Raw genomic sequence first — 14401 nt, 5'->3', positions numbered from 1 at the left:
GTAGATATGGTGCTCAGAGAATACTTTAGTTTCATTGATCTGCTTTACTGTTTTTCTGGTTTCTATTTCATTGCTTTCTGCTCTAATCTTTATTATTTCTCTTCTTCTGCTTGGTTTAGGCCTTTCTTGCTGTTCTTTTTCCAGCTCCTTTAGGTGTAAAATTTGCTTGTGGATTTGAGATTTTTCTAAATTCTTCAGAGAGGTTTTTATTGCAGTGTACTTCTTCCTGAGGACCAACTTTTTGTTTCCTAACGGTCTTGAACAGGTGTGTTTCCTTTTCCTTAGCTTACATGATTTTTAAAATTCTTCTTTTATTTCCTTGTTCATTCATTCATTACTTGGTAGGGTGCTCTTTCACTTCCAAATATCCTCTTGTGAATGATTTCACAGTGATTTCCAGATTCAAAGCATTGCGGTCTGACAATATGCAGGGAATGATCCAAATCTCTTGGTTCCTGTTGAGACCTGATTTGTGACCCAGTATTTGATATTCTGGAATAATGTCCATAAGCACTCGCAAAGAATGAGTATTCTGTTGTTTTTGTTGAAATGCTGTATATATATCTGTGTGGTCCACCTCAGCCAATGTGTCATTCAGAGCTCTTGTTTCTTTGTTGATCTTTGCTTAGATGATCTGTCCATTGCCGTGAGTATGGCGTGAATTCCCCTGGTATTGATATGTGGTTATCAATGTTTTTCTTTACTGTGGTAAAGGGATTTTGTGTTCTTGGTTACATGCAGGAGATGTGTATCATAGAAGGTGAAGTTATGACCGTGTTCTTTTCTTTATATTCAGAATGAGTGTGATTTACAGAGATGCATATGGATGCCCAGGTTTACCAAGGTTGATGAGTGATGGTTAACTCTGTGTCAGCGTGACTGGGCCATGGGTGCCCAGATTAAACATTGTTTCTGTGGGTGCCTGTAATGCTGTTTCCAGAAGAGACTGGTATTTGCATCCATGGTCTTTGTGAAAGTGGGCATCATCCAATCCATTAAGGTTCTGAACAGAATGAAATGCAGAGGGAGGAAGAATTCCCTCACTCTTCCTTCCTGCATGCTTGATCTAGAACATTCCTGTCCTCCTGCCTCTGGAGACAGTTACACATTCATGTCCCCAGGTTCCCCAGCCTGTGCTACTTCCATCATAGCTAATACATGAGACCCACTGCAGCCCCTTCTTTGGAGCCTGGTGGACCCAGCTCATGCCATAGCTACTGAAGGTGAATCCAAAGGCTGCACAGGAGAGTCTCAGGGACCCCCCCAGGCTTCACCAGGTCTCCCCCAGACTCCACCAGCTGCACCTCACACTGGACACCTGCAAACACAAGACATCCTGGTCAGAAAACTGTCTCACATCCACTGCTTCTCTCACTCATATGCACTCACATATTCAGTGTCTCTTGTTCACCATAAATTACCTTTTAAATAGTGTCCAGGAAAACTCAGCCAAGCACAAAGTCAATGGTGAGTTTTCTGTGTCCTCTCCTGATCAGTGAATGGGAACACCTGGGGATGCTGGGGCTGGAGCTTCTCTCCCATCACTGGGGTCAGGGCTGGGCTGGTTTAATCAGAGGAGTGAGGGCCCTATTTGCATGTCCTCTGACTCTATAGCCAGCTTGGTATCTATGTTGACAGAGAGGGCAGTGACCAGATCAGATGTGAATGCCTTTGATTTGGTGCTAGTGACATTTGGGAAACTTGGATTTTTGATTATATGACTTTGCAGAATACACACTTGGGCTCGGTGTGCTACATAGTTTTTACATATTCACACAAATCTTGGGGCCTAGGTGTCATGTTACTGCATAAAGAGATATGAACCTATTCCCAGAAGTGCAGAGGGATTGTGAGGTGTCCAAGAGCAGCTCTGGGGTGAGAATGCGCCCAGGACGTGGACCTGAGCTCCACTCACAGGACCTGCTGCCTCCCTGAACCACCTGCAGGACAGAGTGGGCAGGCTGATGATGAATGTGGAACTCGTCCTGTGATGGGGACAGGATGATTGTTTCCGGACTTTACCTGAAGTGCAGAGAGAATCAGGGTTTGTGCAGGTGTACTTTCAAGTCTCTAACATGTCACTATGTCTGCGTGGCTCCTGAGTCATCTGTGTGAGAGTCTGTAACGGCTGAGATGCGTGTACTTGACACAGGATTCACTGCACACGTGCAGAGTGCGTGATATGGTCATCACTGATGTTAGACTCAACATTATCACGTGAGAAAATAGATTCCTCTTACATCTTCCTGTATCTCCTAGAATTCCTCCTTCCTGTCTTCTCTTCTTCACCCTGTTCCCACATAACTACTGATTTTTCTCTGTTACTGTAGACTAGCTTTAATTTTCTAGGATGTATAGATGTTTTATTATGATATATGTGCTTTTATTTTTAAGGCTTAGTTTGCTCAGCATCAATCCTTGAGATCACATCCGTTTTGCTGTGTGTAGCAAAAATCACTAGTAATTCCTGGCAGCATTCCAGACAATGAACACAGGAGAATTTTATTTTTTTAAGCAGTTGTTTAGGATTGGGATCATTTCCAGTTTCTGGTATTTCAATCAAGTTGCTTCCTAGCCTCACTTGAAGGTGTGAGTTCAGAGAATGTATTATTTATATGGTCTCCACGGCAACAACTAACCTGGAGTAGATGTGGGGGAGTACCTTTGCATCGATGAGGGACTTTATTTAGCTTTGGGGGTTTTCTTATTATGTAGATATTCATGGAACTCAATTTCACACATGGGAATTCGTATTTATTCATTTATTTACTCAATTCCCTCATAATGTAATGTTTACAGTTACTGTTTGTGTTACGTTAGGGTTAGATTTAGGGGTTAGGGTTAGGGGCTAAGGAGTAGGGCTTAGGACATGTGCCTGGTATCCTGCAGTTCAGAGACCTCCCCAGAGAGTAAATCTCAACATTGACTGGGATGAGAATAGCCTGGCAGCCATCTGCTGAGCTGAGGCAAGAAGGGGATTTGGGCATCTAAATACTTGTTTTTAGAAATGTTGATTTTGGGGCATCTGGGTGGCTCAGTCATTAAGCGTCTGTCTTCAGCTCAGGGCGTGATCCCGTTGTCCTGGGACGAAGCTCCAGATCAGACTCCCTGCTCCACTGGGAGCCTGCTTCTTCCTCTCCCACTCCCCCTGCTTGTGTTCCCTCTCTCGCTGGCTGTATCTCTCTCTGTCAAATAAATGAATAAATGAAATCATTATCAATAAAGAAATATCTTATTCTGTTCCAGCTGCTGTAACACTGTACACAGACTGGGTGGTTTTAAACAACAGACACTCATTTCTCACAGTGCTGGAGTCTGGAAAATTCAGGACAAGGTGCAGGCAGATGTGATGTCTGAAGAGCACCCTCATCCTGGGCTGTCCATTGCCTGTTACCGCACATGGGGTCAGGGGGCAGGGAGCTTTCTCAGTCATGGTGTGTAAGGGCACTACTCCCATCATGAGGCATCACCCCCCTGACCTAAGTGCCTCCCTGAGGCCCAACTCCTCGTCCCATCTCACTGTCGTTAGGTTTCTATTTAGGATGGTGGAGGTCACACACATTGAGCTGAAGTCAACAACTGAGGATCAATGAGCGATTCCCTGCAGATGAAAGGCCCCTCCCCTCTAGCACCTCAAAGTGAGGATTCTCATGGATCCAGTAGAAACTTCTGGTCTCTGCGTGCACACGGTGAACACAGAACCTTCAGAACCAGCGGGTGACCTTGGGGAGTGGACAGCTTCCACTGCAGACACCCGGCAAGACCTCAGTCCACTTCTAATAGCTTCCTTATTAGTATTGTCAGCTTATATGTCATCATTCTCATTTCTAGGGACTCAGGTGGTCTTCACCTATTTGATCAGTTCTCTTCCTTTTCACTTATTTTTCTAGTTGCATGGAATTAGGCATGAGACTTTATCTTCTGATGATTCATTACTACACCAGAAGCCCCCTTGCTCTGTCTTCTCCTGCACCACACATGGGACATCGGATAGGAAAGCCGAGATTCTGTGCCTTTGATGTTCTAGATCCCTTGGGATTTTCCAGCACTGAGCCACGAGAAAATCCCTGATGTCATGTCCTTTCCTGGTTTTATTAAAGCATTTCTGACACGCTGTGTGACATTCCCTGAGATCGATAAGCATTGTGTATTCTCCCATGTGTGTGTCGTATCATCTGATTCCCCAACTGTATCAAGCTTGGTGGGGGTCCCTCTGCTTCTGGATGATGTCAGCTAACTAGATGTTGTAAGCATGGTGTCCACACAACACCCCCACACTAGGGCCCTTCTCCTCTGGCTTTGGCTTCATGATGCTTCTGTGCCTGATGTCCAGCATGAACTGTATTTTACTGGCTCGTCGTTCGTACACTGGTTTGTGTGGTGCTGTGTTGTTGAGTCCTGCTGAAACTTGTACAGACTTGGCAGACTGACATCAGAATGTCTGTATATAATTGTCATTTAGGGAAAAGGTGAAGCCGTGTAAGTGACGTTCTGCTTTTTGTGCATGGAAGTATAGTTTTCTCCTGTTACAACCAACTTTTTTATTCACAGATGTAAGAGGTAAGACGAAATCATTATTCAAGAGAGCCCCCCTGGGGAAACTGTTTTATGGAGAGGATGCCCCACACGGTGACAGGAGACAAGTGTTTACTCTCCACCTGCACCTGCTGCTGGTGTGGAAAGTGTATTTGTGGGTCTTGAGCGCTGCACGCTGATCTGAGTGTCCCCTTGTCTCCTGAGTGCCCCTGATCTTGAGCACCCCCTGGTGACCTGAGCTCCCAGAGGTGACCTGCGATCCCCCTCATGACCTGAGCTCCACCAGGTGTCCTGAGAGCCCCCTGGTGTCCTGAGCACTCCCTGGTGGATTCTGAGGGCCCCTGCTGTCCTGCCCCTACTGTGTCCCTGCAGGAAGGTTTGTGTCTGGGCTCACACTGACGTCTCCTCAGTGTGCCTCTGGCACAGTAATACACGGCCGTGTCCTCGGTGGTCACAGAGCTCAGCTGCAGGGAGACCTGGTTTTGGGACGAGTCAGCAGTGATGGAGATGCGGACCTGGAAAGTCGGGTTGTAGCTTGTGCTACCTGTCCAGTACCCCATCCACTCCAGTGCTCTCCCAGGGCGCTGGCGGATCCAGTTCCAATAGTAACTGCTGGTGACAGAGCCCCCAGAGACAACACAGTTGAGAGAGAGGGTCTGTGAGGGCTTCACCAGTCCTGGGCCTGACTCCTGAAGTGTAAGTTGAGACAGGACACCTAGGGACAAAAAGAGTCATGGTGAGTCGGTCCCATCCCACAGAAAGGCCCCCGTCTATCCCAGAGCGTCCAGACCCTTACCCAGGGGAGCTGCCAGAAGGCAGAGGAGGGACCACAGCATCTGCATGGCTGCCTGCAGGATGGAGACCCAGCACGCTGGCCTCTGCCTGTGATGCCGATTTCTTCTGGGAGCACCCAGGTGATTTGCATGTGGGTCCCCGCAGAGACGGGGAAGCATTAAAAGATCCTGAGCCCTGGTGACAGTCACTAGTTCTTGGTGTCCCCATGGTGGGTGGTGTGAGGACCCACTGAGCCTGTTCCTAGTGATCTAGGCTGAGTTCTGCCTGAACTGTTCTCCAGCCCCAGTTACTTGAGTGGGTTTGTGCTGGAGTTGATGAAGATTTGGAAACCTCACGAAGGTTCTCTTGTGTTCTCTTGTCGGGCTGTTAGACTGTGGGCTGCAATTTTAACCTTCAGATTCACCTGTTCACATACCTGGAGGATGAGGCAGTAGTCCAGGGTCCAGACCGTGATTGCTTGCGTTCTTAGGGTCATTCTCTCCTTCTAATCAGATATGGGGTCCTGGATGATGGCCTACGTCTCCATCTACAAAAGGGTGTGTTAGGAACTATACGCAAGGATTTACCTAAAGAAACAAGCTCATCCATGTGGATAGCAAGGCAGAGAGATTGGGTGTTAAGTGGGTATGCGTTTCTTCTTTTCCTCTTCTTTTAAATTTTATTTAAATTCAACTAGCCAGCACATAGTACATCATTAGTTTCCGATGTAGTGTTCAATAGTTTATCAGTTGTGTACAGCACCCAGTGCTCATCACATCAAGTGCCCTCCTTAATGCCCATCACCCGGTCAGCCCATGCCTCCACCCACCTCCCTTCCCTAACCCTCAGTTTGTTTCCTATAGTTAGGAGTTTCTCTTGGTTTGTCTTCCTGTCTGATGACATCCCATTCAGTTTTCCTTCCCTTCCCCTATAATCCTCTGCACTTTTTAAATAAAGATTTTATTTATTTATTTGACAGAGATAGAGACCGCCAGTGAGAGAGGGAATACAAGCAGGGGGAGTGGGAGAGGAAGAAGCAGGCTCCCAGCAGATGAGCCTGATGTGGGGCTCGATCCCATAACACCGGGATCGCACCCTGAGCCGAAGGGAGACGCTTAACTGCTGTGCCACCCAGGCGACCCCTCTGCACTTTTTCTTATGTTCCACATATGAGTGAAGCCATATGATCTTCAGATTGCACATTCACACAACACCAGGAAGGTGTCCACTGCTTTCCCACGTTGTCACTAACATTGATGCTGTGATTTGGTTTATGACGGTGACCCCCACCAAGACACATTCTGCACTTGCTTTGCATTGTCGATGACTCTGTAGCCTCATGTCCAGCACGCACTTAATGCTGCTTCTAGAAAGCTTGCACATTGAGCTGGGTCATCCTGTGATGCACAGTGAGTATAGCTGGGATTCCTGTGAAGGTTCAGATGTGAGCACCAGGATATTTGTAATTCATTGGTATTTAGGGACAGGAATAACCGTTTTGAGTGACTCTGTTTTTTGTGGATTTACTATATCTGCTTTCATGTTAGAAAATTTTCTAAGTCAGAGAGTGAAGAGGTGAGCACAGAATCATGTGTCCAGAGAAGGTCCCTGGGGGCAACTGCTCTGTGGAGAGGAAGCCCCAGACCCTGACAGGAAACCTGCCCATAACCTCCATCTGTAGCTGCTCCTGGGGCTTAAGGACAGAACTGGTGACTAGTGTGCACCCCCTGCTGGTCCAGATCCCTTCTACAGTGAGGTTTGTGTCTGGGCTCACACTGATGTCCCCTCACTGTGTCACTCGCACAGTAATACACGGCCGTGTCTTCGACTCTGAGGCTGTTCATCTGCAGATACAGCGTGTTCTTGCCGTTGTCTCTGGAGATGGTGAATCGGCCCTTCACGGAGTCTGCGTAGCTTGTGCTACTTCCACCCCTATTAATGTATGCGACCCACTGCAGCCCCTTCCCTGGAGCCTGGCGGACCCAGCTCATGCTGTAACTACTGAAGCTGAATCCAGAGGCTGCACAGGAGAGTTTCAGGGACCCCCCAGGCTTCACCAGGTCTCCCCCAGACTCCACCAGCTGCACCTCACACTGGACACCTGCAGACACAAGACATCCTGGTCAGGAAACTGTCACACACCCACTGTTTGTCTCCCTCAGATCCACTCACACACTCCATGTCTCTTGTTCAGTATTAGTTACCTTTTAAAAGAGCAACAAGGAAAACCCAGATGAGCAACGACTCCATGGTGAGCTCTCTGTGTTCTGTCCTGATACTGATTGGAACACCTGGAACCCTGGGTCTGGGGCTCCTCTCCCAGCTGCAGAGTCAGGGTTGGGCTGTTTTAATCAGCAGAGGGAGGGCCCTATTTGCATGACCTCTGACTATATATTCAGCTTGGGATCTATGCTGACATGGAGGCCAGTAAACAGAACAGATGTGACTGCCTTTGTTTTGGTGGTGTTGACCACTTTTGAAAAATACTATATTTCATGATATAACTTTCCAGATTATATACTTGGCCTCCAGGTGCAACTTCAGTTTTCAGATATTCACACAAATCTTGTGGGACAGGTGTCATGTTATCCCATAAAGAACTCTAAACCTACACCCGGAATGTTAGAGGGTTTGTGAGGTGTGCAAGAGCATGTACAGGGTGAGAGTTAATCCCAGTCTGGCCCTGTGCTCTTCCCACAGGACCTGCTGCCCCATGACCCACCTGGAGGACAGAGTGGCCAGTCTCCTGAGGAATGTGGAACTCTCTGTAGTGGGGACAGGATGATTTTACGTGCTCTAGAGTTTACCTGAAATATAGAGAGAATAAGCGTTCATGCAGGTGTATTTTCTAACATTTCAATATCTGTGTGTTCCTCCTGAGTCATCTCTCTTTGTAAGAACTGTGATGTGTGTGTTTGAAACGGGATGAACTGCACATATGCACAGTGCGTGATATTATATACACAGGTGTCACAATCAACATTGTCCAGAGTGAGCAAATCAATTCTCCCTAAAATTTCCTATATTTTCTTGGGAATTCCTTCTCTCTCTTCCCTTTCTCTCCTTGTCCTGACATATCTTGGGTATTTCTCATGTTACTTAGACTAGTTTTAATTTTGAAGAAATTATAGATGTGCAATTATAGTGTTTGTAATTTCATTTGTAGGAATTTGCTTTTTTTTGCTCTGCATAAATCCTTGAAAATTCAACCAGATTTCTCTCTGCTGCACATCTGTTAATGTTTGGCAGCTTTCCTAAGAGTGAACATGGGAAAATTTTATTTTTTAAGTGGTTGGTGTGGATAGGGATTGTTTCCAGTTTTATTTTTTTATTCTTTTTATAATAATATTTTTTGAATTATGTTTGTCACCATACAGTACATCCCTAGTTTTTGATGTAAAGTTCCATGATTCATTAGTTGCATATAACACACAGTGCACCATGCAACACATGCCCTCCCTACTACCCATCACCAGCCTATCCCATTTTAGATATTATAATAAACATGCTTATCACCATGCAGATGTAGATATGGAGCTCTGAGAATGTGTTATTAATGTGCTTTCCACAACATCTAAGCTGGAGAGGATGACGATAAAGTCAATGGAGGAGTTTCTATGCCCTCTTGTGTTCATAAATTATGTAGATGTCTTAGAAAACTCCTCTTCAAACTTGAGAATATAATTAAAGTACAATTAGAACCAGGAATTCCCCTGGGAAGCCATCTGGCCCTGGAGTCTTTTTTTGAGAGGTCTTTATTTCTGCTTCAAAATTCTTGCTGGATATGGGTCTGTTCAGATTTTCTGTTTCCTTCTTTTTCAGTTTTGGTAGTTTATACGTTTCCAGGAATGTCTCCATTTCTTCCAGATTGTCCTAATTTATTGGTAAATAGTTGCTCATATTATGGTCTTAAAATTGTATTTCCTTGCTGTTGGTTGTGATCTGTACCCTTTCATTCACGATTTTGTTAATTTGGGTCCTTTCTCTTTTCCTTTGGATAAGTCTGATTTGGATATTATACAAATTAACAGTTGTTACAAAGAACCAGATTCTAGGTTCTTTGATCTGTTTTGCTGCTCTTCTGGTTTCTATTTCACTGCTTTCTTCTCTGATCATTATTATTTCTCTCCTCCTGCTTGGTTAATGCTTTTCTTTTCTGTTATCTCCCTAGCTCCATTAGGTGTAATGTTATCTTGCATATTTGGCATTTTTCTACATTTTTGCAAGATTCTTGTATTGCCATGTATTTCCTACTTAGGATCACCTTTGCTGTATCCCAAAGGTTTCAAACAGCTATGTTTCCCTTTCCTTAGTTTTTCTGAATTTTTAAATTCTTCTTTAATTTCCTCATTGACCCAGTCATTATTTAGTAGTATGGTCTTTAAGCTCCAAGTGTTTGAGTTTGCTTCCAAATTTCCTCTTGTGATTGAGTTCCAGTTTCAAAACTGTGATGTCTGAGGATATTCAGGGAATGATCCCAACCTCTTGGTATCAATTGAGACCTGATTTATGACTCAGTATTTGATCTATTCTGGAGAAAGTTCCATGTGTACCTGGCAAGAATGAATATTCTGTTGTGTTAGGATGGACTGCTCTGTATATGCCTTCAGAGTCCATTGGGTCCAGTGGGTCATTCAAAGCCCTTGAAGTTTTGTTGATCTTCTGCCTAGGTGATGTGTCCATTGCTGTGAGTGGGGTGTTGAAGTCCCCTACTATTAATCTAATATGATCAATGTTTTTCCTTACTTTGGTTTTTAATTGGTTGATATAATTGGCTGCTCCCAAATTAGGAGCATAAATATTTATAATTGTTAGATCTTCCTGTTGTGCAGACCCTTTAAGTATGATATCATGTCTGTTTACGTCTCTTACTACAGTCTTTGGTTTATTTTTTTAAGATTTTTTTATTTGTGTGACAGAGAGACAGCCAGCGAGAGAGGGAACACAGCAGGGGAGTGGGAGAGGAAGAAGCAGGCTCCCAGCGGAGGAACCCGATGTGGGACTCGATCCCAGAACACCGGGATCACGCTCTGAGCCGAAGGCAGACACTTAATGACTGTGCTACTCAGACGCCCCTACAGTCTTTGGTTCTCTGAGAAACAAACTGAGGGCTTCAGAGGGGAGGGGGGTTGGGGAATGGGATAGGCTGGTGATGGGTAGTAAGGAGGACATGTAGTGCATGGTGCACTGGGTGTTACATGCAACTAATGAATCATCGAACTTTACATCAAAAACCAGGGATGTACTGTATGGTGACTAGCATAATTTAAAAAATGTAATTTTTTAAAATGTAAGTTATCTGATATGAGGATTGTTATCCCACCTTTCTTCTGATGTCCATTAGCATAATAAATTGTTCTTCACCTCCTCACTTTCAGTTTGGGAGTGTGTTAGGTCTAAAATGGGACTTTTGTTGACACTATATGGATGGGTCTTGCATTTTTAAAAATCTAATCTGATACCCGGTGTCTATTTATTGGAGCCTTTAGCCCATTTATATTCAGAGTTACTATTGAAAGATATGAATTTAGTGCCATTGTATTACCTGTATCATCCCTGTTTCTGTGGATTGTCTTTTTCTTTCTGGTCTATGTGACTCTTTCGGTCTCTCTTGGCTTACAGAAGCCCCCTTTAATATTTTTTGCAGGGGTGGCTTTGTGGTCACATATTCTTTCAGTTTCTGCTGATCCTGGAATCTCTTTATCTCTCTGACCATCCTGAATGACAGTCTTGCTGGATAAAGTATTGTCGGCTGCATGTTTTTCTCATTTAATATCCGATTATGTCTTGCCAGCCCTTTCTGTCTTGCCAAGTCTCTGTGGATAGTTCTGATGTTTTCTGATGTTCCTCCCACGTTTCATAAGAAATCTCTTCCCCATAGCTGGTATCAGGACAGCTTCATTCACTCTAGGATTTGCAAGTTTCACCATTATATGTCAGGTATTGATCTATTATTATTTATTTTGGGAGGGGTCCTCTCTGCCTCCTGGACTTGATTGCTTGTTTCCTTCCCCTGTTGAGGGAAGTTCTCAGGTATGATTTTCTCAAACATATAATCTAGTCCTTTCTGTCTCTCCACCACCTCAGGGATCCCAATTATTCTGACATTGGAATGCTTCATGGTGTCTTTGATCTCTCTAAGTCAATTTTCATGTGCTACTAGCTGCCTATACCTATTTTCCTTAGCTTCCTTCCTTTCTATAAGCTTATTTTCTGGATCAGTGACTCCTTCTTGTGCCTTATTTACCCTTGGTGTTAGAGTATCCAGTTTAGACTGCATCTCATTCATAGCATTTGTACTTTCGCCCTGAGTAGATCTCATTTCTACTCTTAGAGATTCTATATTGTCACTAGTGCTTTTTTCAACCCTGGCTATTGACTTCATGATTGCTATTTTGATGTCTGTCTCTGATATCTTGTTTCTATTCATATCTATTGGTTCTGTGGAGAGGACATTGTCTCCAGTTCTTTTCTTGTTGAGAATTCCTCCTCCTTGTCATCTGTTGAGGGATGGTTGAGGGATGGACAGAGTCCAAAATATCAACCATGACCCAAGGAAAATGCACATTAGAAAAAATCCGAAGTAAAAAAAAAAGAATAAGAAACTAAGAAGGAAATGTAAAATTGTAGCCTGAAGTATAAGGCGAGTCATGAGGGAACACCTGGAGCTCCCTATATTATTTTCCCCTGGTGCTGGAGATTTACAGTCCTGTGGGAAATAATCTTGTCATTCACCTGTTCTTCCAGTCTGCCTTCTGGGGGAGGGGCCTGCCACTCAGCTTCTCAGCTGTCTTTGCCTTGGTGGAATTACCCCACCCCTTGTTGGGCCATCGGCTTAATTTCACTTGGTTGTCTGTGTGCCTCTTGTTCCCTGGTGGCTTTCTGCTTCTTGTTAGTGGGTCAGAGCAAATATGGCCATGTGGGAATCTCTGACCTAGAGCCACAAGTTCCAGGTCCCCTTTCTTCAATAAATCTTTGAGGTTAAGCAGTATCATCTTCTGTACATACCAAACTCTACAGACTTGAGCTATTCCTACCCATTGCTACTCTCCTGGGGGAGTTCCACGGAGCTGTGATTGTCTCTGTGCTTTGTGATTTTGCACTTGGGAGCACGTGTGGGCTTTCTCGTGGACCCTTTCCTGTAGCTCCCAGGTCACTGCTGGGTGCCACCCCTGTGTACTTTCAGACTGAACTACCCTGAGATCTGTTGCCCTGTTGTGGATGCAAGCCCTTTTCTATCTCCACTGGGATGTTAAACAGCCTCCACTTTCCAGTACTTTTCAGGGCGAGGCGAGGCACTCTCCCAACCAGCCTGCCTAATGGTTTATGGTGACTGGAGCTGAGAGTTCCTTCTGGGCTTGCTGACCATAACAAGTCTCCCCTCTACACTGCTTGGGCATTCTATCAGATCAGGCTCCCCCATTCTTGCTGAGCCTCCTGGGATCCTGAGACCTAATGATCCACTTACAATCCTGCCCTATTCATCCCCTGTACACTTTTCAGAAAGGAATGTCTCTCACTAGAGCAGGTTTCCAAAGGCCCTGATTTTTTCTGCTGGTGGCATATCACTTTCCAGTCGCCACCTTCTGGAGGCTCCATCTCCAGTCCATTTATATTCCAATATTTCCCCCGAAGATTCCAAATTCACCTCCTACCTTGCAAAAAACAGTAATTTTTCTGTTTCTGGAGGTCCAGATAATTATTCTTATATCCGAGGTGGAATTTGTGTGTGTTCAGAATGGTTTGATAGATACCATTTAAATTCGAGGCACCAGGTGATACAAGGTCCCCTACTCTGTGCGCATCTTGCCCACTTCCTCCAAAACAAGAACTTTGAATGACCCACCGCACCAGCTGGATTTCTGATATTTATTTTGGTCCTTTCTCTTTTCTTTTTGATTAGTCTAGGCCGAGTTACTCAATTTTATTGTCTTTTTTCTTTTCTTTTCTTTTTAGAATCAGCCCTTGGTTTTATTTTATTTTATTGTTTATTTTATTACGTTATGTTAGTCACCATACAGTACGTCATAGTTTTTGACGTAGTGTTCCATGAATCATTGTTTGCGCATAACACCCAGTGCTCCATGCAATATGTGCCCTTCTTAATACCCGTCACCAGGCTAGCCCATTTCTCCACCACCTCCCTTCTAAAACCCTCAGTTTGTTTTCCCGAGTCCATAGTATCTCAAGGTTCATGTCACCCTCTGATTTCCCCCCTTCATTTTTCCCTTCCTTTTCCTAATGTCCTCCATGCTTTTCCTTATATTCCACATGTAAGTGATAATTGTCTTTCTCTGCTTGAAATACTTCACATAGCATAATCCCCTCCAGTTTCTTTCATGTCATTGCAAATGATGGGTATTCATCCTTTCTGATGGATAAATAATACTCTATATGGACCACATCTTCTTTATCTAGTCATCTGTTGAAGGGCATCTCCGATCCTTCCACATTTAGCTATTACGGACAATGCTGCTATGAACATTGGTGTGCATATGGCAATTCTCTTCACTACGTCTGTATCTTTGTGGTAAATACCTAGTAGTGCCATGGCTGGGTCATAGGGTAGCTCAATTTTTGACATTTTTTTAAATGATTTTTTATTATATTATGTTAGTCACCATACAGTACATCCCCGGTTTCCAATGTAAGGCTCGATGATTCATTAGTTGCGTATAACACCCAGTGCACCATGCAATACATGCCATCCTTACTACCCATCACCGGTCTATCCCATTCCCCCACCCCCTCCCCTCTGTAGCCCTCAGTTTGTTTCTCATAGTCCATAGTCTCTCATGTTTCATTCCCCCTTCTGATTACCCCCCTTTCTTTATTCCTTTCTTCCCCTACTGATCATCCTAGTTCTTATGTTCCATAGATGAGAGAAATCATATGATAGTTGTCTTTCTCTGCTTGACTTATTTCACTTAGCATTATCTCCTCCAGTGCCGTCCATGTTGTAGCAAATGTTGAGAACTCGTTCTTTCTGATAGCTGAGTAATATTCCATTGTATATATGGACCACACTTCTTAATCCAGTCATCTGTTGAAGGGCATCTCGGCTCCTTCCACGATTTAGCTATTGTGGACA

At 44.4% G+C, this 14401-nt stretch overlaps 1 gene segment (V, D, J or C); it reads right to left on the bottom strand.

The window, feature by feature from the left end:
* Window positions 1-7004: 7004 nt before the first annotated feature.
* On the bottom strand, window positions 7005-7619 carry LOC125282245 (immunoglobulin heavy variable 3-23-like). The segment is given in 2 exon segments: window positions 7005-7411; window positions 7515-7619. Coding segments are annotated over 2 exon segments (453 nt in total).
* Between the last annotated feature and the right edge of the window lie 6782 nt (window positions 7620-14401).

The sequence above is a fragment of the Ursus arctos genome, unplaced genomic scaffold, assembly GCF_023065955.2.
Source record: "Ursus arctos isolate Adak ecotype North America unplaced genomic scaffold, UrsArc2.0 scaffold_25, whole genome shotgun sequence".
Lineage (NCBI taxonomy): Eukaryota > Metazoa > Chordata > Mammalia > Carnivora > Ursidae > Ursus > Ursus arctos.
Note: the sequence above shows the minus strand (reverse complement) of the source record. Positions and strands in the feature narration are given on the sequence as shown.